The following is a 25,228-nucleotide window of genomic DNA, read 5'->3' on the forward strand; positions in this document are numbered from 1 at the left end:
CAATTCCCCTTGATATGACTGAACGATTGAACTATTCAATTGTGTGATATGTAAATTATGTGCCAATTGGGAAAAAAAATCAAATCAAATAAAAAGGGACCTTAGGGCCATATAGATCTAAGTTCAAAATTCTGATTCCTTCAGGTCCTAGTTTTATTACCACAGTCACAAGCTTTCTGAACTTCAATGTCTTTCTTACTGAACTGGGTATAATACACTCATTTCTCAAAGCCATTTCTAGTTCTGAGAAAGAGAATTCATTTAAGTACTAAGCATAATGCTGTATAAATTGTAGGCACTCAAGTGTGAACTCTCTTCCACAAAGAAATCGGAAAGCACTTTTATTTTTGTTACTCTGATATGATCCAAAATATGTAGCTAAGGACTAAAACACTAAAGGCTATTATGGGTGAAAAAAAATTGAATGACAAATTTCTCTGGAATCCAGACTTTCTGGAACCATGGACGCTAGAAGAAACTCCTGAAACGATTGCCGAGATTATCTATAAACCTTAAACCAAAAATGTCCCCTGGAAGTCTTCTTAAAACCAAACAATAGATTAGTTTAACTCGTAAAGAATGTAGGGGCCTAGGAAGTGCAATGGTTATGAATTATGCTGCTAATCAAAGGGAAATTGTTCAAATCTACTAGTCCCGTAGTGGAAGAAAGATGTGGTAGTTTGCTTCCATAAGGATTACAACCTTCGAAAGACTACGGGGAAATTCTACTCTGTACTATAGGGTCATCAGAGAAAGAATTGACTGGACAGTAATAGTTCTGTTTTTTGAGGGCCTGCCCCAACATTATGCCTGTTAAGGTCTATCTATCTGGAATCAAGTTGACAATTGCAACTCAAAAGATTAGATAGGAATTTTAGGGGACAGTGAGTTTATATTAATGAAAGACAAACAATTCAGAAAAGAAGGGTGAGTAATGGAGGGATGGAAGCAATGTGGTTACTGAACAGAATGCATTGGCAAGAGGACTATCGAGGATCAAAAGGACAAGCCTGGCTGGAACGGTTCAAACCTTGTCAGTTGATTTCCCCTCTGATGCGCGTGAGGCCTGATCTGGTTTCCAACGTTTTCTATATTTTTCGTTTGTTCATATTGGGGTTTATCTCAGATGTGTTGAATTTGTGCTTTCCTGTTTTTCGGTATATGAAACTCAGGATCGATGATACTATTGGGACAGCATGTAGAATAAGGGTTTTTGGAGGGTGTACAGTGGTGGTGGTGGTGGTGGTCAATGGGAGCTGATGTCAGGCGTTCAGGAAAGAAAATAATGCTTGAAACTGATTATGATAGCAATTGTACAATACTACTTGATGTGATTGAACTTTGGAATGATATGGTATCTGTATTAACTCCCAATAAAATGACTTTGGAAAAAAAAAAGGGGGGTGAAAATGTATTCAATACCACTGAGCTGCTCTTGTACATACAGAAACTTGAATTAATATATATTTTGCTGGTACATTCTCAATAACAATAAAATAAAATGAATTATTAACAAAATTAAATGATGGTAAAAGCCATATATATATATATATATATATATATATATATATATATATATATATATATATTAGGAATATACCAAAAAGAATTGGTTGACTTTCAACCATTTCAGAAGCTAACACATGATCAAGACCACTTAAACATTTTAAAAAATGAAGATGTCACTTTAATGATTAAGGCACAAACCACTTTTTTCGTCATCATCTCATATGCATGCAGACAGTTGGACAATGAAAAAGGATGACAGAAAAAGAATTGATGCACTTGAACTATGGTGTTGGTGAAGCATGTTGACTTTACTGTGATGAATGGGGAAGTCAGTCTTAGAAAATACTCGTACAATGAGAGCGTTCCTTGAGCGAGGATGGTGAGACTTTGGCTTGCTTACTTTGGACACATCATCAGGAAAGACCAATTGGTAGACAAGGCCATCATGTTAAGTAAAGTACTTCTGTTTTAAATACGGCCAATAAAAACAAAGGAAGCCCTCAATGAGATGGACTGACACACCAGCCGCAACAGTGGACTCAAACATACCAAATATGGTACCGCGTCAGTCAATGCTTCCTTCTGTTAATGCACATGAGTCAGAGCCAATTTGACTCAACAACTCAAAAAAACTAAAAGGGCAAGAGATTAGTATTTTAATACTATTCATTTTTATATTAAGTGGTTATAAAAAATTCTATACAATAAATATTATTGAGTTTATTGGCATTTACTTTTCAAGTGATGCTTTAATACCTAAATCAGGTCCTTTCCCTTAAAAAATTGTAATAATAAATTTTGCCTTTAACTGATTTGGAAAAAAAAGTCACTGTTTTATTCAGATCACAATGTAACAAAAACCATTGTTTTAATGTTTACTCATAGGCCTGAGAAAAAGTGACAATGAAAGAGAAGGGTTAAAAAATTTGTTGAAGGCTGGTGGGTATAATTCTCCCTGTAATAAAGCACATATTGATGTCTCACTGTCTAGAGACCGCAGCTAACTCATGCCTTAACATTCTCATGTTAGAGTAGTGCTGGCCACCAGGAACCCAGAGGATGAGTAAATTTCTAAAATTGCAGGGGGAGGGGACTGCATAGGAACAGCTCTTAGAAAGCTTTAGAGCAGTAGTTCTTAATGTGTGGGTCACGACCCCTTTGGGGGTCAAACAGCCCATTCACAGGGTCGCCCAATTCATAACAGTAGCAAAATGACAGTTATGAAGTAGCAAGGAAAGTAATTTTATGGTTGGGGTCACCACAGCAGAGGAGCTGTGTGAAAGGGTTGTGGTAGGAGAAAGGTTGAGAACCACTGGTTTAGAGGCAAGCAGACAATGGAATTTGTGGGTTTATTCGGGGTGTTCTGGTACCCACAGTCCTGTATGCAACAATGTATCTAAATGTACTCTATTTCCTGCATTTTTTGTCAGAAGGCTGCTCAAGTGGCACTCCCAGAGTTCTTTATTCCGTCCATCCAGAGGCCTGACCCACATTCTCTTTACCCAGAGTTTCTCTGAGAGCCTGACCCAAATCTCTTTCTTATTACCTTGTTTAAGACCATCTCCCTACTAGAAGGTTGGTTCCCCCAGAACAGGGGCCTTCTGGTGGGTCTAAATAGATACTTCTAGAATGAACTGAGGGCTCATTGGGTCTATTAGACTTCAGACAGTTCCACCGCCAAGCATTCTTCTCAGGAGATAATCTTTAAATCTTGTATGTTCATTTTTGGAAATAAGACTGTTAGCATTTCAACCACACTTACCCACCCACCTACCTTTATACATCCATTTCCTACAGTTAGACTATCACTCTGGCACACTTACCGGTCCACCAAGCTGGGCAGTTTAAAGGTGAACAAGGCAGGTGCCGCCTTGAGTGGGCACTCATTTCCATTTACATGGATGGGTCAATCCTGAGGGAGAGCATAGGCTCCCACAAGGTGGTGGGTCTGGGAACTGCGAAACCAGAGCTACCCATTAGACTGCCCGGGACTTCTGCCCCACTGGCAGCCAAACTGATGATCTTACCCCACCACCCTCCTTTCAGTCCCCGAGGTTCTTAGTGGCAGGAGACTCCTGGGATTCTCTTGCTCCATTTGGTACCCAGCTTGCTGAGGGACAGGCATACCTGTGAGATTACTAGAGATAACTGCAGATTTGAGTCTAGCCCATTGCAATAAATGAAAAACAGTAAGTTACATAAATATTTTGGTTTCCTACATACAAATGTGCTACACTATACTATAAGAAATCAAGTGTGCAATTACGTCATGTCATACACAAAATCAAAACAAATGTACATACCTTAATTTAAAAATGTTTTATTGCAAAAAAAACATTAACTATCGTCTGAGTCTGCAGCAAGTCTTCGTCTTTTTGCTGGTGGAGGAGGGTCTTGCTGTGATGTTGACGGCTGATGATTAATCAAGGTGGTGTTTGCTGAAGGATGGGGTGGCTGTGGCAATTTTGTAAAGTAAGACAACAGTGAAGTTTGCCACATTGACTGATTCTTCCTTTCACGAAAGATTTCTCTGTAGCATGTGATGCTGTTTGATAGCATTTTACCCACGGCAGAACTTCGTTCAAAATTGGAATCAATCCTCTCAAACCCTGCCGCTGCTTTATCAACTAAGTTTATGTAATACTCTAAATCCTTTGTTGCCATTTCCACAATGTTCACAGCATCTTCACCAGGAGTAGAGTCCATCTCAAGAAGCCATTTTCTTTGCTCATCCATAAGAAGCAACTCCTCATCTGTTAACGTTTCATCATGAGATTCCAGCAATTCGGTCACGTCTTCAGGCTCCACTTCTAATTCTAGTTCTCTTGCAATTTCTACCACATCTGCAGTTACTTCCTCCAGTGAAGTCCTGAACCCATCAACGTCACCCATGAGGGTTGGAATTAACTTCTTCCAAACTCCTGTTAATGTTGATATTTGGACCTCCTCCCATGAATCACGAATGTTCTTAATGGCATCTAGAATGGTGAATCCTTTCCAGAAGGATTTCATTTTACTTTGCCCAGATTCATCAGAGGAATTGCTACATATGGCAGCTATAGCCTTACGGAATATATTTCTTAAATAATAAGACTTGAATGTCCAAATGACTCCTTGACCCATTGGCTGCAGAATGGACGTTATATTCGCAGGCATGAAAACAACATTAATCTCATTGTACATCTCCATCAGAGCTCTTGGGTGACCAGGTGCATTGTCAATGAGCAGTAATATTTTGAAAGGAATCCTTTTTTCTGAGCAGTAGGTCTCCACAGTGGGCTTAAAATATTCAGTAAACCATGTTGTAAACAGATGCGCTGTCATCCAAGCTTTGTTGTTCCACTTATAGAGCACAGGCAAAGTAGACTTCGCATAATTCTTAAGGGCCCAAGGATTTTCAGAATGGTAAATGAGCATGGGCTTCAACTTACAGTCACCAGCTGCATTAGCCCCTAACAAGAGAGTCAGTCTGTCCTTCGAAGCTTTGAAGCCAGACGTTGACTTCTCTTCTCTAGCTATGAAAGTTCTGGGTGGCATCTTCTTCCAATACAAGGCTGTCTCGTCCACATTGAAAATCTGGTGCTTCGTGTAGCCACCTTCCTCAATGATCTTGGCTAGGTCTTCTGGATAACTGGCCGCTGCTTCTCCATCAGCACTCTCGGCTTCACCCTGCACTTTGATCTTATGGAGGTGGCTTCTTTCCTTAAATCTCACAAACCAACCTCTACTAGCTTCAAACTTTTCTTCCGCGGCTTCTGCACCTCTCACAGCCTTCATAGAATGGAAGAGAGTCAGGGCCTTGCTCTGGATTAGGTTTTGGCTTAAGGGAATGTTGTGGCTCGTTTGATCTTCTATCCAGACCACTAAAATCTTCTCCATATCAGCAATCAGGCTATTTTGCTTTCTTATCGTTCGCGTGTTCACTGGCGTAGCGCTTTCAATTTCCTTCAGGAACTTTTCCTTTGCATTCACCACTTGGCTCACCGTCTGGCGTAGGAGGCCGAGTTTGCGGCCTATCTCAGCTTTTGACAGGCCTTCCTCACTAAGCTTAATCATTTCCAGCTTTTGATTTAAAGTGAGAGATATGCGACTCTTCCTCGAACACTTAGAGGCCATGGTCGGGTTATTAACTGGCCCAATCCTGGTGAATAGACAACCTTGGGAGAGGGAGACAGATAGGGTCTGCAGGGCGGTGGTGCAGTTAGAATACAGATAATTTATCGCTTATCTTATACAGGCACGATCCGTGGCGGTCCCAAACAGTTACATCAGAGATTCCTGATCACACATCCGCACAACGGCTATAACAACAACGAAGCTTAAAACACTGCCAGAAATCCCCCAAATGTGACAGAGACACGAAGTAAGCACACATACTGTTGGGAAAAATGCTGTCCATAGACTTGCTCCAGGCAGGGCGGTTGCAAACCTTCACGTGGGGAAAAAGGGCGCCGCCAGACGTGCGTGGTGCACGGAGGCCACCAGCAAAGCTCCCCTTCGGCCAAGGCGCAATAGCTGCCCAAGGCGATAGCGGAAGGGCGCAATAAAGCGAGGCGCGCCGCGCTCCTCGGGTCTCCTCGGGCTCCAGGCCGTCCGGAGCCCGTGACGCTCCCGGGCCCGCTGGGCCACAACTGCTTCCGGGTGAGCGGGTCGCCGACCCCGTGGCCCCGCCCCCTCGCCGCCTCCCCGAGCTGCGGCTCCTCCCTGGGGCCGGTTCCCGCTGCCTCACCCGGGGCGCCGAGGAGAACCCGCCTGGCTGGCTGACGGATCGGCCGGCCGCCCGTGCCGGGAGCCACCGCGTCCACGGCACGGCTCCGAGCCCGTGGACTCGGCTCTGAGCCCGCCTGCCGCGCCCCTCGCCCGGGCGGGCGCCCGGCGGGGAGCCGCGCTCCGGCCCTTCCCGGGCGTCGCCGGCCCTGCCCGCGCCGGGACACAGGTAAGGCCGCCCTCCCGCAGGCCAGGGGGGCAGCGGGGAGCGGGGCCCCCTCCCTGGCTCCGCGGCTCCGTGAAGCCGCGCCGCCGCCGAGCCGGCCTGGGCCGGGCCCCCCGGCCGTCCCCGGGGCAGGGCTCGCCCCCTGGGTGCCGGGTTCTCGGCCCCCGCTCCCGGTCCTAGCGCGCACCCTCCCACTGCGCCCGGGAAGGGGTTCCTCCCATTGTAGGAGAAACGAAATTGGACCACTGTCCCCCGGCTCAGGGTGCCCGGGCTCCCTCTTCCCCGCCCCAGACGTCACACGCCCGAGGGTTTGTCCCAGGAAGTTCAGTGCAGGGAACGAAGCCAGCCCCGGGCAGAGCTGAGGATTTTTATGTGATTTTCGCTGCCCGGCCCCCTCCCGCCCCAGCACCCCCGACTCGACCTGAACCGAAGCGCTGGCATTAACGGGCATTTGCTCGGAGGGTCAGGGTTAATGCTTGACTAATAGGAGTGGTTCTTCACACCCAGATGGTTAAATTATCTAGCCCCAGCCAGTCTGGCTTCCCTTGCCTGTGGATATTCAGCAGCCAGCCAGAGGACCCATAGAAACCCACTTCATTTTCTTCCCCGCGGAGGAAAAAGTTCAAGCGCTTGCCTTGCTTTTCCACCGTGGGTGTTACAAGTATCAGGCTGCTGACACATGACTCGGGAAATAGTGTATCCTAAACTTTGAACCGTTTATAGCTTTTTTCTGTTAACATTTTCACTTCGTGACGCAGCGTATCTGCTGTATACAAACCAACCAACCCGGTAGATGTATGTTACGCATGCAATGATTGTGTGCAACGAGTGGCGCTAGTTTTTTATGTTATCTCCATCGGGAAGAGAATGTAGGTGCAGTGATGGAAGCAGCGCGCTGGGGTGGGGGTGGGGCGGGTTGTTGGTGGTGGAAGAGTATGAATGGGTGAACGTTTAATCCGTGTTTAAAATAATTCTGTTCAAGGTAACATTGTATTGTGGGCGAAGCTGGATGGAAAGGTGAATTTGACCATGAGCTGCAGGTAGAGTTAGGGATTTCTGGTTTGAAAGCCTTGGGGAAATACCTCTGTTTAGTCAACATCATGCTCTGTTTAACAACTGTAGAGATGATGACCTAGTATTCGAATATACCCGGGTAGAATAAGGATTCTGGAAAGTGTGATTAATTTAGGAAGTTAAGTCACTCACTTGGTGAGTCATTCATGTAGACTTAAAACTGAAATAGGGGAAAGCTAAAGGTTTGTTACTGCCTGTTTAATTAGATGCCTCACTTATTTGGTAGGCAATGTTGTATAGTCATTGGTATCTGCGGTGGACTGGTTCCAGGGCCCCCCTGGAGACCAAAATCTGAGGATACAAAAAAAATCTCATCTATAGCTGATGCACAGGAGCCCTGGTTTCTTAGTAGGCTAAGCATTCTGCTCACTGTATCTCGAAGCTACTAGGCACTTCCAGAGAGAAAGATTAGGTAGGAGAAAGATTTACAGTCTTGAAAACTCTATAGAGGGTTGCTGTCATCTGAAATCAACTCAAACGCAGTGAGTTTAGTTTTTTGGTGTCCTAGTCGTTAAGAGATTGCTTTGTCCATTTAATTGCATAGAAAAAACCCAACTTGATTATTTTCTATTTGTGGTTGGTTGAATATCTGTGCAAAACTGGAGGACAGAAACTCTAAACACTTGTTAGATTTTTGGAGAATTTTACTTTTAGAAAGTATGGTAAGGAAATAAAAATATGCCTTTTGCAGACAGGATTTAGAATTGCTTGTTCTAAGTGGATTGCTGTGACATTGCCACTCCCCTTCCCCACTTTTGGCCAGATGTCAATATAAAAGCAAAATAAATCTCAGTAAAAGGGGTTGCCATCAAGATAAGAAAAAGTAAAAGTTCACTAAACGAATCTGCAGTATACAATATGGACCAGCCTTTTGAAAGGAAAGCCTCACGCAGTTTGTGAACCTGTCCTGAAAAATGGGACATGAGAAAACTGTATTGAGTTAATATTTAAGTTCTGTTATAGTGGAAAGTATGTATTCCAGTAGTGACTTATTATTAGAATGAACTCATTGTAAACTAGAAATAGCTTTTATTGCTGAACTGTAATTCTTTCAACTTTGGCTATTAAGATGTTAAGCAAATCACTTTGGACCACAGAGATTTTGTTTTGTATCCATACTTTTTTTTTCTTTTTGAATTCCGTTTTTATTTTACTTTGAATCTCATTTATAAAGCACTGTAGTTAAAATATCAGTTAGTTTTAAAGAAATAACAGCCTACCTTATTTGTCTTGCTTACCAAATTCCTTCAATTCTTTGAATACATTTTGGCATCTTAATTGCTTTGGATTTCCATTAGCTATTCTTATATTCAGAATGTTCCCTAATGCTACTTTTGATTTTCATCCAGCTAATAGTGACTTAAGAGTCTCAGCTTTCATTGAAAGAGATCTCATTTCGGAAAATCCCTTGTGGAAGCCACCATACCTGGCAGCCTTAATAGACACATACATAAGAGAAGCTTTCTTATAGATCAGGATTTCAGTAGCTTCTTAATGAAGGGTGCAGTGATTTGACAAAGTAAGTTCCCTTGCTTTCTTATAAAGAAAGAATCAAGACTTAGCTTAACAGGAGTTTTAATGAACAAGATGAAGCTCCTTCTTGTGGAGCCATTTGTGAATTGTTTACCATGCCCTTAGTGTGAAAAGGAGCAGAATTGATGTATAGAAGAAACTCCCCCGCCCCCCCTTCTCTCTCCATGTAGCATTCTGGAGATGTTGATGGAGGGTCATTAAGAGGAAGTGATATGTTTCTGTTCTCACCATAGGAGCACTGTTCATTGTACCTCTATAACAGAGGCCTTTTCCATAATCTTTTATTTTTATTGCTTCTTGAGAATTGGAATGGAAGGATGGTCCCTTAACAAGGAAATTATACTGTCATATCCAGTTTGTAATAAAGAATACTCTGTGATCACCAACTAAAACCCCATTTAAAAGATGTTAGCAAGAGAGATTGAGCTCTAGTGGGCTATGTGCTGGACTGCTAACCACGAGGTTAGTGGTAGGAAACCCCCAGCAGCTCTGTGGCAGCAAGAGAAGCCTTTCTACTTCCGTAAAGATTTACAATCTCAGAAACCCACAAGGGCAGGTCTGCTCTGTCTTACAGGATAATCATGAATCGGAATTGACTCAGTAGTAGGGAGGGTTTTTTTGCATTTTGTTTTAATGTTGAATTTACAGACAATATATTGCTTGCCTTTCTTTTATAAATCATTTTATTGGGGCTCGTACAACTCTTATCACAATCCATACATACATCAATTGAGTAAAGCACTCTTATACATTCGTTGCCCTCGTCATTCTCAAAATTTGCCTTCCACTTGGGTTCCTGGAATCAGCTCATTTTCCTTTTTTCCCTCCCCCTCCTCCCCCCTCCCCCCTCCCTAACGAACCCCTAATAATGTATAAATTATTACTCTCTCCTATCTTTCACTGCCTGGCGTCTCCCCTCACCCACTTTCCTGTTGCCCATTCCCCAGAGAGGAGGTTACATGTAGATCCCTGAGATCGGTTCCCTCTTTCTACACCCCTTTCCCTCCCGGTGTCGCCACTCTCACCGCTGATCCTGAGGGGTTCATCTGTCCTAGATTCCCTGTGTTTCCAGATCCGAACTGCACCGCTGTGCATCCTCTGGTCTAACCAGGTCCACAAGGTAGAATTGGGATCATGATAATTGGGGGGAGGAAGCGTTCAAGAACTAGAGGAAGGTTTTGAGCTTCATTGTTGCTACACTGAACCCTGAGTGACTCTTTTCCCCACTACCCCTCTGCAAGGGATGTCCAGCTGTCTACAGATGGGCATTGGGTCCCCATCACACACTTCCCTCATTCACGATGACATGATTTTTTCCCCCCGCCTTTGTTGCTTGAAACCTGGTCCCCTCGGCCCTTCATGATCACACATGTTGGTGTGCTGCTTCCATGTGGGCTTTGTTGCTTCTGGGCTAGATGGCTGCTTGTTTACTTTCAAGCCTTTTAAGTCCTCAGACACTATATCTCTCGATAGCCGGACACCATCAGCCTTCTTCACCACACTTACTTATCCACACATTCGTCTTCAGCGTTTATGTGAGGAAGGTGATCACACAATGATGGTTTTTGTTCTTTGCTGTCTGCTACCTGATCCCTTGAACACCTCGTGTTCACTTAGGCTTGTGTGCTTCTCTGTGGGCTTTGTTGCTTCTGAGCTAGATGGCTGCTCGTTTGCCTTCAAGCCTTTAAGACCCCAGACGCTATATCTTTTTGATAGCTGGGCACCATCAGCTTTCTTCACCACATTTGCGTAAGGACACGTCTGTCTTCAGTGATCATGTTGGGAAGGTGGGTATCATGGAATGACCATTTAGCTGAGCAAGGTGCTATTGAGGGACTGTGCACGAGGAGGCCCAGTGCCCACCTGCTACCCTACCACCAAACCTATAAATATATTCATATAGGTCTATTTCCCCCATAATCATAAATATATTTACATTTGTACATGTTCATATTTAGGCTTCTCTGTATGCCCTTTGCCTCCTACCCTTTTCCTCTTATTTCCTTATGCTTTCCTCCTGTCCCACTACCATGATCAGCCTTCATTCTGGTTTCAGTAATTCCTCTCAGTTATCTTGCCCTTGGTCACTCCCTACCAGTCCTCCCATCCCCTCCCTCCACTGGTTTTGAACCACTCATTTTTTCCCTTGTCCCTGGGTTGCCTAACTCCTCCTCCCTTCTCCTACCTCCCACATTCTCATGTCCTCCCAGGATTGTTGGTCCCGTTATTTTCTTCTCACATTGTTTGACCAGCCTATCTTATCTAGGTGGACCTGCAGATATAGTAATATGTGCATAAAAATGCAGATGGCTTTGACAGCACCAAAGTGGCACATATGAACATGGCATCGACAGCAGCAACACCTAAACACTAGGAAACAAAAAAGCCACTGTCACACAAAATTTAAAAGAAGAGAATAAAACAAAGCAAAACACAACAAAAAGACAGCCAAAAAAAAATCTGTTAGTAGTTCTGGGTCTGTTTGCTGGCCTTTATGAATGTTTTCTGGAGAAGTCTAATTGGGTGCCATATCCTGACCCCAAAGTCCATCCTCTATACTCCCTTGGGACTTCCTTGCTCTGCTTTCCCTGCTGCTCCATTGCATGCCCCCAGTGTTTTGCCTCAGTGTGGTGGGGTCAGCTCAGTCGCACATCCCCCACTGTGTCTCAGGTGCTGTCCATGTAGGGCCATGGGTCAGTGCAGGATGTTGCATATCACCGTGGGGCCGGCTGTATGGTCCTTTTTTTTTTTAAGGAAAGATTGAGCAAACAACCAGTGATTAAAATCTTTACCAACCTGTGAGTAATATCTTTGTCTTTCTCTCCATCTTCCCTGTTCAGATAATTGATAGGACAACACCTTTGGGAATTGTTGCTCATTTCACTTTCACTTTTTAAACTCTGGCCTACCATTCAATAGGCTAGACTCGTGCTTGGTAAGGTGGAGCATCAGCAAAAAAGGGGAGATGGGTTGTCACAGTGGTTGACGGTGGGCTCAACCGTAATTGTGCAGATGGGGTAGGACTAGGCAGTGTTGGGTGCTGTTATACAAAGGGTCACCGAGTTGCAAACTACTTGATGTCACCTAACAGCAGAGCTAAACACTGGGTTTATTATATATATATATATATATATATAAAATTGTTTTGTGTTTTTATAGTCTTATTGGTACATTATCCACACATCATACAATTCAATAGTTCAGTCATTTCAAGAAGAATTGTACAATCATTATCACAATCAATCAAACAATTATTCATAGTTAAATCGCCTTTAAAATGAGTTGTGTAGCTAGTGCTCCTCCCTTCCACATTCATTGTTTAGTCTCAAAGCCCCCTTACCTCCCTATCTCCCATCCTCCACCCCCACATACCCTGTTAACCCTTGCATCAGTTATTGTCTCTATGCAGCTACTCCTCTGTGCTTTACAAACTGGAAAACCCAACAGAAATAATTAAAAACAGAAATGAAATGAAGTGGTAAAGATAAAATAATACTAATATAAAGATAAAAATACAAATAATGAATAAGAAAGGAAAGACCACCATCAATATTTAAAAAGCCAGGAAAAATTTTTTGTCATGGAATACCCAAGAGTTCCTTGCATCTAGAACAAATAGCGGGTCAATAGGGAGGTCAGCTGACCCAGTATCAAGTTCAATCCAGCATAATTAAGATGACCATGATCTCTGATAGTAAGGCTGTTTGAGACCCTTGACTGTGGCTAGAGGGGGTCTGCCAGTGACTTAATCTGACTAGATACTCTGCAGATGGGTTTTTTTTGGGGGGGTTTATCATATATTAAGCACTCCCCCCTTTTAGTTTTTTATTTTGTTGGGCAGAAAGAGAAAATTCTGTATCTTGGAGAAACTCTGAGATTTGTTACATATATAAGCTCTCAGAAGTAACTCAATGGCAGTGAGAGAGAGAGTGGCAGGAGGATAATTGGTGGAAGCAGAAGTAGTTATGAAGAAGGGAGAATGGTATGTATAGTAGAGAGAGTGCCTAGTTAATGAGACTAATAGATGTGTATGGAACTTTTTAGAAATAGATAAAACTTTTAAAGAGACCCAACCCTTAGTTCAAGTAACTACTGTTTATGGTTTCTTGTGTACCTTCTTCAAAATTCTACTATATATGCAGTAACATGTATTTAGGATAAATACTATGTATCTTTAATTCTTACTCCTATTGTGTCTTAAAAACTTTTCCATATTATCACAGAGGCCCATTTTATTTTTTAAAAAGACTGGATGTATTGCCTAGTGTGGGTGAAACATATCTTATTTCTCAACCTTATATTCTTTAGTTGGTTTTCAGCCAACTGCTATTACAAACACTGTTAACGATGAACAGTATGACATGTAAATCTTCTACTAGTGCTTAAGTATGCACACAGGACACATTTCCTGAAGTATGACTGCAAGATTGGGATTTAAGTTGTGGAAATGTAAATTTTTATTTCAAAATTAGACTTTATTTTATAAGTGAAAATCTTTCTGTCATAGAAAGAAAGGACTTTCAGCAGTACTGTAAATGTGTTTTACAAAGTAATTTAAAACATTTTGACAATATTTTAGCATGTCAATTAATTTTGTTTAGGAATATTGACTGGAAGACTGATGCTGCCCTTCACCAACCATTTATATTTGGCCCTATTGGAAGCCGTGACTGCTTGTATCTTCATTGTTTTATGACTACTACAGTGTAAAACATCATATATAGTTAACTTTCCTGTCCTGTTCAAGTCTGGGACTATACAGTCATGTGTTGCTTAACATCTATGATAGATTCGGTGAAGTAGGTAGCTATGTGATCTGGACATTGTACGCATGCCATATTATAGACAGGCAGTCTCCAGTATATGAATGAATTCCATTCCTTAATCTCTCTTTAAGTCATATTTATGTTGGACCATTTAGGTACAATTTATATCTAACATCAGTTGAATGTTTGTTTTAGACACAGGGTACCTTTCTATGGATTAAAAATATTGAAGAAACACTGCCAGACATACTAAACCACCTTTACTATAATAATGCAGTAATGACAGTGACGTTTTGATGCCTATTGTAAATGCGCACCCCTTTGTCCTTATGGACCATTGTGTTAGGGGGCTTCATAAAGTTTGTGAAAATGGAATTAAAAGATAATGGGCCCCCCAATTCTACCTTGTAAACCTGGAGGATGCACAGCAGTACAGTTGGGATCTGGAATCACAGGGAATCTAGGATAGATGAACCCCTCAGGACCAATGGTGAGAGTGGTGATACCAGGAGGGAAGGGGGGTAGAAAGGGGGGACCGATCTCTGAGATCTCCTCTCTGGGGGATGGGCAATAGGAAAGTGGGTGAAGGGAGATGCTGGGCAGTATAATATAAGATAAAATAGTTATTTATAAACTATTATGGGTTCAGGGGGAAGGGAGGAGCGGGGAGGGAGGGGGAGGGAAAAAAAGGAAAATGAGCTGATTCCAGGAACCCAAGTGGAAGGTGAGTTTTGAGAATGATGAGGGCAATGAATGCATAAGGGTGCTTTACTCAATTGATGTATGTATGGATTGTGATAAGAGTTGTATGAGCCCCAATAAAATGATTTAAAAAAATGGTTCTGCCTGAAGAAATTAATGCACATTCATTATAAGGATTAATCTGATGGTTTAAATGGGGATGGGGGAATGAAATAAAATTGATTACGTTTTATTAAAAAGAAGATAATGGAATTTTTCCAGGAACTTTTTGAAACCCCCTTGTATATGCCCTAGGACCCATGATGGCATGGTGATTGTGTGTTGGGCTGCCATCCTAAAGGTTAGCAGTTTGAAGCTAGCAGCTGCTCCGCAGGAGAAAGACGGGGCTTTGTATTCCCATCAACAGTTACAGTCTCAGAAACTTATGGGGCAGTTCTACCCTGTTCCATAGGGTCACTGTGAGTTAGCATGGACTCAATGGCAGTGGGTTTTTTGTATATAGCTTATGTAACTCTGGTAGGACAGTGGTGACTAGTTGAGCTGTACGTAATAAGAAGTACGCAGTTTGAAACCAGCAGCCACTGCATAGGAGAAAGATGAGACTTCCTACTCCTGTGAAGAGTTATTGTCTCAGAAACCCACAGGACAATTCTGTCTTCCCTGTCATGCAGACTTGATGGCAACCAGAATAGACTTAGTTTTTGATATATCCCTAAATTTTTAATAAAAATAGACTTTCCAGAGGTTGGGACCATGGAGAGGTATATACAATTGGACATTGCCACAATGCACTGTTTCTCAGTATGTGACTGCATTGTAAGAAAATAGCCGTCTTCTTCCTTTGCCTTCCACACCCCTGTCTATTTGTAATAAATAAACGATCTGGCACCTGGGATCCAAAAATCCATAAAACTCAGAGTGCTATTGATGGATCAATTTCTCCGTGTAGAAAGTAGGTACAGATTCAGTCTTTATTCTGCTATGTGTTTGTGAGCAGAATAAGGAAGGCTTAAGTGATTGATTTTGATATTATACAATCACTCATGGTCAGGAGGAAGTTCAGGAGCATTTGCCCTTTGAAAAATACAAGACACTGTGGCTAGGGTGTAGGCCAGGAAGGAGGTCTGAGGGGCTAAAATATGATGATGAAGTCGGAACTTGAGTGACAGTTTCTCTGGCTGGTGCCCAGGGTCTATTTCGAAACCTTGTCAAAGTTTGCCTGACAAAACCGACCACATAACCATAATCTGACCTGGCTCAGCTGCAAGTGAGGAAGGCCTGTGGTTTAAGAAAAGGGGCAACCACAGAAGAAGGAGCTCATCAGGACATTTGCCGTCAGAAGAGTGGGCAGAGTTTTGAAGTGAAAAGCTCCTTAGTGAGTGTATCTTAGGATCTAATTTTTAAATCATTTTTTCAGGGAACAGAATGATTAAGGGAAACTAAAGAAAAACATGAACAAGGAGGGGCGCAGGATTGTACCAGCATTGAAGTGATGCTCTGTTTAAATGAGAGTGTGTGCCAAGGATCAGTTAAATGTTTTACCATAGTAGCGGAAAAACTCACTGTTACTGGCATCTGGGGCTATTCCCCTAATTGAAAGAGCAGTTGAGTTCAACTGCTTGAATCCAACAAGTTGAATTTAACTTGTCAGAGGGATCAACAGGCCACTTGGAGTGAGGGCCTGGCTTACAGAGTTATTTTGAGCTCAAGTAGATAAGTTAGCTCCTTTCCAAATTCTCATTCTCCTCTTCCATAGAGCTTCTATGACCTATGCCTGTCAAGTCAGCTTTACTGACTTTTCTATCTTCAGACACTTCATTATCACCAGGTGTTACCTCCCAGCATACCTGCTTTCCCCACATCATGTGATTTCTCATGGAAACTATGGTGTTTTCTACTGTGTGAATGAGACACTTGAGTTTAAAGTCCTCTAACTGATGTAACTTCTTAGGCCAGAAAGCTGTTAAAGATTTAGTGCCTCACCCTTTTGATCAAGGTTCACTGATGCTCTGTATGGAAGTTGCTCCTGTTTGAGGAATTCAGCATACAGACTTACTCTGCAGAGGCAAAGCCACAGGTGATTTATCTCTTTTTTTTTTTGCTTCGGGTTAGGCTGTAACTCCAGGAAATTGTTTTGTGTTGCTCTCAGAACCCTGGATTGTTAGCATTTAAGCATAATGGTGTATTTAGGATCTAGTGAGAAGAAAAAAAGAAACAAGCAGTTTTCTTTCTTCCTTATTCCTATTTGGATTTTCGTATTACTTTCTTATCTTTTCCCTGTCTCGGCCTTCATAAAAAATGGGGCTAGAAAGAGATTGGGGGTAAACCTTGGAGTGTCTGGACATTTTTATTTTTCAGGTGTAATATTAAAACCCTTCTCAGAAAGAATCATATTTTGTCTTTTTCTTTGTTTTCACTATAAACCCTGTATATTTTAGTGTTCCTTCATGAAAACCCTGCTTTTTTAACTCAAAATTCAAACTCACTGTCACCTATTGAGTCAGTTCTGACCCATAGTGATGCAATGGGACAGGGGAGAACTGCCCCATGAGTTCCTGAGTCTGTAAACCCCAACAGGAGTAGACGGTCTCATTATCAACATGCCCCCCTGCCCCCACCCCCCATATAACCCACTTTAACACCCAGGGCTCCTGGAGTTTTTAACTAGCTTTGTTATAACAGATACCTTTACTGTTTTTGGAAACATTTAATTTTTACCTTACATGTTCTGAGCACTTTTATTTTTTCAACATCTCCCACTTTCCTAAGTAGAAACATTTCAGCAACTAGGAATAATCTTTTGGCTCTCTTGTTTTGTAATCTAAATAGAATATACTGTCTGCAAAGGGTAAAAATGTTAAAATATTATATTTTTGTTAAATGATTTAAGTCATTATGTATAAAGTTAGTAAATACAGTTAGTAAGCATATATCTTGCTATTTTAAAAAAAAAATGCACGAATGTTCCAATTTAGTGACTCAAACATTGTAGTACTAAAACTAAAGATAGAAATGGGGGGAAATCAGTTTTAGATTTCTGACAGTCATGAATAATGTTGTATAAAAGTGGAAAGTCAAGAATATGAGAGGGTCACTGCCTTATTTATCACAACACATTCTTTGTAGTTTATTCACAGTTTGAGACTAAATTGTGGGACTAGAAAATAAAGGAACAGATAAAGACAGGAAAAGTATAGCTAATATTATCAAACTTTTATCAGTAACCTAAACTTTACATGGAGTATCTCTCTTCGTTTTCTTTTGTAGGAATTGTTAAAATTAAGATGAGGAAATAAATATTCAGAGTATGGAGAAATGCCTTCTTCAAGGTCTCCCAACTAGTTAGTGGAGGAGCTTGTCCTCAGATTTGGGTCTGTGACTCCAAACCCAATACTCTTTTTACATGGGACACTTTACTTTCTCTCAGGGGTCAGTAGAAAGTGGTTGTGATTTCTACCTGCTCCTCTCAACATGTTTTCAACAGATGTTAGAAGATTTGAATAATATTTTCGATGCCATGGTATCTACAGAGGCATCATGTGTTTTCTTGTGCTTGGTTAGAATATATCTTCAGGGATAAAAATGGTTATATAATACAGATAATTGGGATTGAACCAAATTGCTGCTGACTATATTGTATGATTTTACCTCTTTCCTGCTATTTAAAAGCTTCTTAAAACATAAGGAAGCATTCTTTACCTTAGCAGTTCTACTCCTGTGAATTCATCTGAAAGAAATTTGCATTAGATAACTGTGCATTTATGAATAAATAGGTTCATTGTGGCATTGTTTCTAATAGCAAAATCTTGGAAGCAAGTGTTTGGGAAGCAAGGGATGGAATACTTTCATTCCACTACAGTTGGATTACCTGAGTTCCTGGGAGGCAGGAGCACAGACACAGCTTAGATGGCTTCTCTGCTTAGGGTTTCAGGAGCCTGCAATCAATCAAGTGGTTGGTTGGAGACTTACCTAAGGGAAAGCAAACACTTAATTAATTTCCTTGTGCTTATACAACTGAGGTGTCTTAGAGTTCCCTCTAGCTCCCAAAGGCAACCTGCAGTTGCTGTCAATTGGCATTTCCCAATGTGATCACTTCATTAAGGCACCCCCAGGGGTTTCAAGAGCCAGCCACAGTTTTTAAAAAAGTGACATAGTCTTGAGATTGACGTCCACTGTCACTTCGTGTGACCCTAGGGGACAGAGTAGAACTGTCCGATAGCTTTTTTGGAGTTGTAATGTAATTAATTGTGTTGTTTTACGAATATATCCAATATAACACACCAATTCAAGTTTCCACATCTACAGTGCAGTGACACTGATCATATCCTGGAGATTGTGTACCCATTCTCACCCTACCTTCTCTGAGTTGTTCCTCCCCCAGTCACATAAACCTCACTGCCCCTTAAATTTCCTGTGCAACTTTGAGTTGTTGAGTAGCCCTGGTGGTGTAGTGATTAAGTGTTAGGCTGTGATCCACAAGGTCATCAGTTTGAAACCACCAGCCCTTCCACAGGAGAAAGATGGGGCTTCCTACTCCTGTGAAGAATTACTGCCTTGGAAACTCACAGGGGCAGTTCTGCTCTGCCCTCTAGGGTCACAGTGAGTCAACATCAACTTGATGGCAGTGAGTGTGAGATTGACGATCTGATCCTATGTAGACAGATATTAAAAGAGCCTAATGCTATGGCAGACAAGTTACCCCAGTTAAGCTAAACTGTAATTTGGTCGTCAGGGGATATTTTTCATTTAAGGTTTAATGGTTATAACAGTTTCATGGGTTCGTCCGGCCTTGTGGCTCCAGAATGTTTGGGTTCCATGAGAATTTAAAAAGATTTTCCATATTTTTTTACCTTTTGCTCGTGATTGTTATATAGAATCTATTATCAGAATGTTAAGTAATGGTAGCCAGGCGCCATTGGATTCTCCTGGTCTCCTGGCAAAGGAGGCAGTTGTTCCCGGAGGCAATTAGCCAGCCATTTCCCGGTTTCTCCTTTTTCTGATGTTCCTTCCTCTGTTGCTCCAGGTTAGAGACCCAGTGCTTTGGGTGACTGTTTACAAGTCTGTAAGACTCCAGGTTCTACTCAGTGAACTAGGAAGTAGAACAGAAACAGTAAATGAATTATGAGGCCAATTAACTGGGGCGTTTCATGAAACCAGGACCCTAAATTTCTAAACCAAGGAACCAAATCCCATGAGGTGTTTGGCTATACATAGCCTCTGCTGGTTTTCTTCTTGGCTGTTATAAATCTATTCTAGCACACAACTTTGGCTGATTCCGTTTTTGAGGAGTCTCAAACTCTCTACCATCAAGTGGATGCCGACTCATAATAACTCCCTCACCCCCCACACTCCTGTGGCTTTCCCTGCCTTTCTCCTGAGGAGTGTCTGGTGGTTTTGAACTTCTGACCATGCAGATCCCACCAGGGCCTGTTTGACAACTTATATAACCTTTGCTATATTTCTGTTGATAAAAAAGGTCACAGGCCTGGCAGGGAAGCAACAAAGCCCACATGGAAGAAGCACACCAGCCTTGTAATCACAAGGTGTCGATAGGATCAGGTACTCAGGCCAGAATGTAATGTTTTATAATTTGATCTCCCAGTGAACCCAGTGTAAATTTATTCTAAACTTTCAATATTTGCTGCTTTTGATTAGATTGAGGTCTCTATTGGTTCTGTGTGGTCATTGTTAGTGATCCCTCCTTGGTGCCTACCCTAGTCTTGTAAGGCATTGGGATTGAGGAATTAAAAAGATGGGATTGATTACCTGGGTACATGAAGGGAGAGGGTGGGAGAAATGGGGAATCAACATCAATGTGTAAAAAGGAAAAAAAAAAGTTCCAAAGTTGATTGTGACAATGATTACACAGCCCTTCTTGATATGATTGAATTATTGAATTGTATGATATGTTAATTATAACTCAATTTTCAAAATGTATAAGGATAACTAATGTATAAGGATACCTCAAAACTATTGCAGGTTTGGTTTCAGCCCACAGCAATGAAACAAGTAATGCAATAAAGTGAATCGTGTGACTAGCCCACCATGCCCATTGCATGCAAGCTGTGTTTACATTGTCCTGGAGGCTTTTATGTGAACAGTAGTATTGCGAACATTATTGAAGTACTGTGAGAATTATCAAAATGTGACACAGAAACACAAATTGAGAACATAGTGTTAAAAACATGACACTAATAGCCTTGCTCCATGGAGGGCTACCACAAATCTTCAGTGTGTGGAAAATATATTATCAGCAAAATACAATAAAATGAGACTCCATGGTGATGTTTGTTAGAATTTAATAATAATATGTGATAAATAAAGTGGTAAATTGCTTTAAATGTGATATTTCTTAGATTATGTGAATACCAACAAGAAAATTGTTTTATAAAATCTTTCTGCATGGAATTAGATTAATAACTGAGCAGGAGACTTTTTGATTATTGTTCTTTGTTCCTTTAGTTACTACTACTTTCTCAAAGAAGTTGTTAATACAGGTTCACAGACACTACTCCCCACAGTATTATAGGTGAAACACCAGGCTTTTGGACAAAATCAACGACTAATGAAAACACTGGCATAAACGAAAACAGCAGTGAGTTATTTTGGTCTCTGTATGGATGAAGCCATGTGATTTGAAGCGTTAGTGTAATGACCAAGAATGAATTAGAATGTTCACAAAGTATATTCGACCTTATCCTGGAAGGTATAATGACACATATAGAAACTGAGTCTTTTTCTTCTTATTATTTTGAGTCTTTTTTCTTAAAAATAATATGTTTCTGCTCAGACAGTCATTTTGGTGCCACCTCTTCACTACTGTGACTCTGGCATTCCCCAGTGATGGCCCTGAAGGTCTGTTCTTGAGTGCTGGAAACCACAAGGCACATTGTTATCAGGATGTGAACAGAATGAAGTGTTTATTGAAGGCACTATCTGGAAGGATATGGTCCTTATGCGCCAGCTCTCCTGGTGTGAAATAAGTTGTCAGCTACTCTAGGCCTTTGGAGGGAGAGAAGGAACTTCTACAAGATGAGGTCATGACAGACTACCTGTATACTCCTGTATAAGCCGAGTTTTTCAAAACATTTTTAATGCAGTTTTTGTGGTAAAATTAGGTGCCTCGGCTGATGTTTGGGTCTGCTTATACTCGAATCTATATGGTAAGCTCAGATAAAAATTTAAACTAGGCTTGCCTCACAGTGGGTAGATGTTCCAAAGATTGTGGAGATGACAGCCCTCCCTTATGCCTCTAGAGTTTAGCTTCAATCTATAGTTTTTTGCCTGGGACATATATCATCTTCCTGGGGCTTGATCTCCACGTCCTCTCTTCTGCATTGAATTTATTTCCTGTGCGCCACGTCTTCTCTCTTAGATGAAGTATATCTAAGTAGTAGCATATGTACAAAAGGTGCTAAGATTCTTGAGATCTGGGATGTCTGAAAATATAAATATCAAGCATGAGGCTAGAATGGTTTAATTGGAAAGCATTCCATTCAGGATTATGAATGAATAACTCTTGTCTATTTCCTGATTTAGTTAGGAAGTCTGAAACTATTCTGTTAATCCTTTATATATGACCTGTATTTGAAATTTACTATGATATGCCTCAGGACTTGTGTTGAACATTCTGGGTGCCCTTTTAGTGTGGCAACTCTTATCCTTAATGTCTGGGAAGTTAGTTGATTTTATTAATGACTTATTTTTCTCTATCTTTTTATTTGGATGTGAGTTCCTCTACACTAGAACTTTGATATTTATATTCTCTCTTTCAAATTTTATCCCTACCTTTTTTTCCCCCATATTTCCTTGAAGAATTTTCTCAACTTTAATTTCCAAGTTTTCTCTCTTCTTTTTTATTTTTTAAATTTTATTTGGGCCTCGTACAGCTTTTATAACTTTCCATACATCAATTGTTTCAAGAATATTTGTACATATGTTGCTATCATCATTTCGAAAACATTTTCTACTTGAGCCCTTGGTATAAGCTTCCTCCTCCCATTACCCTCCCACCTTTGTGAATCCTTGATAAATTATATATTATGATTTCATGTCTTACACTATGCTGTTACCCTTCACCCACATTTCTGCTATTTGTCCCCTTGGTGGGGTAGGGGCTATATATCCAACCTTGTGATGGGTCCCCCCTTTCTCTTTCTTCCCCCTCCCTGACCATCCCCCAGCCCTCATGATATCGCTACTCCCACTATTGTTCCCGAGGGGTTTATTGGTCCTGAATTCCATGTGTCAGGAGCTCTTATCTATACCAGTGTGTGTACTCTGGTCTAGCCAGATATGTAAGGTAGTACTGGGTCATGGTAGCGGGGTGGGGAGGGGGAGCATTCATGAACTAGAGGAATGATATGTGTTTCTTCAGTGGTATACTACACCTTGGTTGAATCATCCCTTCCTTACAACCCTTCTTTGGGGGGGTATCTAATTGTCTACAGATGGGCTTTGGGTCTCCCCTCAAATCCCCTTGTTCACTGATATAGTTGTTTCTTTTGGATCTTTTGAGACCTGATACCCGATCCCATCTACATCTCATGATCACAAAGGTTGGTATGCTTCATCCATGTTGGCTTTGTTGCTTCTGAGCTGGATGGCTGCTTGTTTAATTCAAGCCTTTAAGACTCCAGATGCTATATCTTTTGATAGCTGGGCACCATCTGCTTTCTTCACCACATTTGCTCATGCACCCATTTTGTCTTCAGCGATCGTGTAAGGAAGGTGAGTATCAAAGAGTGCCAGGTTATTAGAACAAAGTGTTCTTGTTTTAAGGGAAGCCTTGAGTAATTTTCCCCCAAGCTTTCTATTAATTTTTTCTATTAAATATTAATGAGATATCATCCCCATATAAGATTCACTTTCTTTTGTTTTAAGATTCACTTTTATTAAAGTATATAATTCAGTGACTTAGTATACTCACAAGGTTGTGTTGCATCTCCACTGACCAGTTTCAGAACATTTTCATTAGCCCAAAAAGAAACCCTATACTCAATAGCAATCATCACCCCTCTTTTTTATAAACCTCTGGCAACTACTATTGTGCTTTCTTGCTGTCTGGGTTCATTTGTTCTGAACATTTCACGTTAATGGCTTCCTATGATATGTACCATTTGTGACTAGCTTCTTGCACTTAGCATAATGTTTTAAAGAATCATCCATAATATAACATGAATCAGTACTTCTTTTCTTTTTATGGCTGAATAGTATTTCATTGTATGGATAGTCACATTCTGTTTATTGATTCAGTTGATGAAGACGGGTTGTTTCTACTTTTGGACTGTGAATGAGTAATGCTGTGAACATTCCTATGTTAAATTTTTGTGTGGATATACAAGGGGGCTTCAAAAAGTTTGTGGAAAAAGTCCATATTTTAAATTCTATTTTTCTGTGAGCTTTTTGAAGCTCCCTTGTAATGTTTTCAGTTTTTCTGGTTATGAATCTGGGAGTAGAATTGCTGAGTTCTCTTAGGTTTAATTTTTGCTATTATGCTTTTTTTTTGCTTTTAATTTTTAAGAGCTTATTTTTACTGTGTAACTTTTTCTTGTTCATATCTATGATGGCGCTTCAGAATGTTTGTGGAAAATGGAATTAAATAATAATTACATTTTTCTGTGAACTTTTTGTAGTTCCATTATAGTAGCCTACTATTCTTGTTTAACTGTTAAAAATATATATAGTTTAACTCTCTTAAGATATTGAGGATAGTTAAAGCTGAAGTTTTCTTCTCTGCATAGTTTATTTTCACCAAGTTACCTTCTTTCCTTTATCTCCTTAGTTAGTGGTCTTTTTGAGAGAGTGACTGAGTTAGTGGTCTTTTTGAGAGAGTGACTGAGTTAGTGGTCTTTTTGAGAGAGTGACTGAGTTAGTGGTCTTTTTGAGAGAGTGAATGGGACTGGTCAATGTAGATAGTCCCTCAGGGAGAGGCAGGTGTTATGGGAACAGGGCGAATGACCCTAAGGAACATATTTCAGTATGTAGGCTTTGACATCACAGTCTCTTCCCATTGCCTCATCCTTCTTTTTTGCAGAGCTAAGCTGGTCTCTTAGGAAGTGTTTACATGCTGGGAGGTATGGGGTGGGTGAGTAGAAGTAGTAGTCTGGATATGAAAATCCAACTAAATACTCCTATAAGACTTACACTGAATTTTTCCTTTTTTAAAAAAATTTACTTCACTCTTTCTGGTGACTTGGTTTCCAGTGTCTTTATTATAGTGTGTAGTGTGTCTTGTAGTGTGTTTGCCATCTTGCCCAACATTTTTTTTCTTGTAAAAATCATTTTATTGGGGGCTCGTACAACTCTTATCACAACACATGCACATCCATTGTGTCAAGCACATTTGTACATTTGTTGCCATCATCATTCTCAAAACATTTGCTTTTTACTTGAGCCCTTGGTATTAGCTCCTCATTTCCCCCCCTCACTTCCCATCCTCCCTCCCTCCCTCTCTCCCAAACCCTTGATAATTTATAGATTATTATTATTTTGTCTTGTTTTACACTGTCCGACGTCTCCATTCACCCACTTTTTCATTGTCCCTCCCCCAGGGACGGGGTTATATGTAGATTCTTGTGATCGCCTCTCTACCCCACCTTCCCCTTACTCTTCTGGAATCTCTATTCTCACTATTGGTCCTGAGGGGTTCATTTGTCCTGGATTCCCTGTGTTTCCAGTTCTTTTCTGTACCAGTGTACGTGCTCTGGTC

General features: G+C 41.1%; 2 protein-coding genes across 12 annotated transcripts in view; one reads left to right on the plus strand and one right to left on the minus strand.

Annotated features, from left to right (window-relative positions):
* Window positions 1-3,813: 3,813 nt before the first annotated feature.
* TIGD1 (tigger transposable element derived 1) lies at window positions 3,814-6,172 on the minus strand. The gene has a single exon (XM_075547062.1). It carries the CDS (start codon window positions 5,623-5,625, stop codon window positions 3,847-3,849), a length of 1,779 nt encoding a protein of 592 aa, XP_075403177.1. The 5' UTR covers window positions 5,626-6,172; the 3' UTR covers window positions 3,814-3,846.
* A 52-nt stretch (window positions 6,173-6,224) lies between these two features.
* Window positions 6,225-25,228, plus strand: part of LRRFIP2 (LRR binding FLII interacting protein 2) — a 120,453-nt gene continuing 101,449 nt past the window's right edge. For 4 of the 11 annotated variants that reach the window (XM_075547068.1, XM_075547064.1, XM_075547072.1 and 1 more), the window contains exon 1: window positions 6,229-6,445. The gene's annotated coding sequence lies outside the window, so the exon portion shown is untranslated. Of the gene's footprint in view, window positions 6,446-25,228 lie in introns of all 11 variants that reach the window. The other 7 variants (XM_075547063.1, XM_075547069.1, XM_075547066.1 and 4 more) reach the window with 5 other exon arrangements.

The sequence above is a fragment of the Tenrec ecaudatus genome, chromosome 4 (assembly GCF_050624435.1).
Source record: "Tenrec ecaudatus isolate mTenEca1 chromosome 4, mTenEca1.hap1, whole genome shotgun sequence".
NCBI classification, from domain to species: domain Eukaryota; kingdom Metazoa; phylum Chordata; class Mammalia; order Afrosoricida; family Tenrecidae; genus Tenrec; species Tenrec ecaudatus.

Coding starts and splice junctions, on each gene's coding strand:
- TIGD1 (XM_075547062.1), bottom strand. CDS start 5,625: ATGGCCTCTAAGTGTTCGAGGAAGAGTCGCATATCTCTCACTTTAAAT.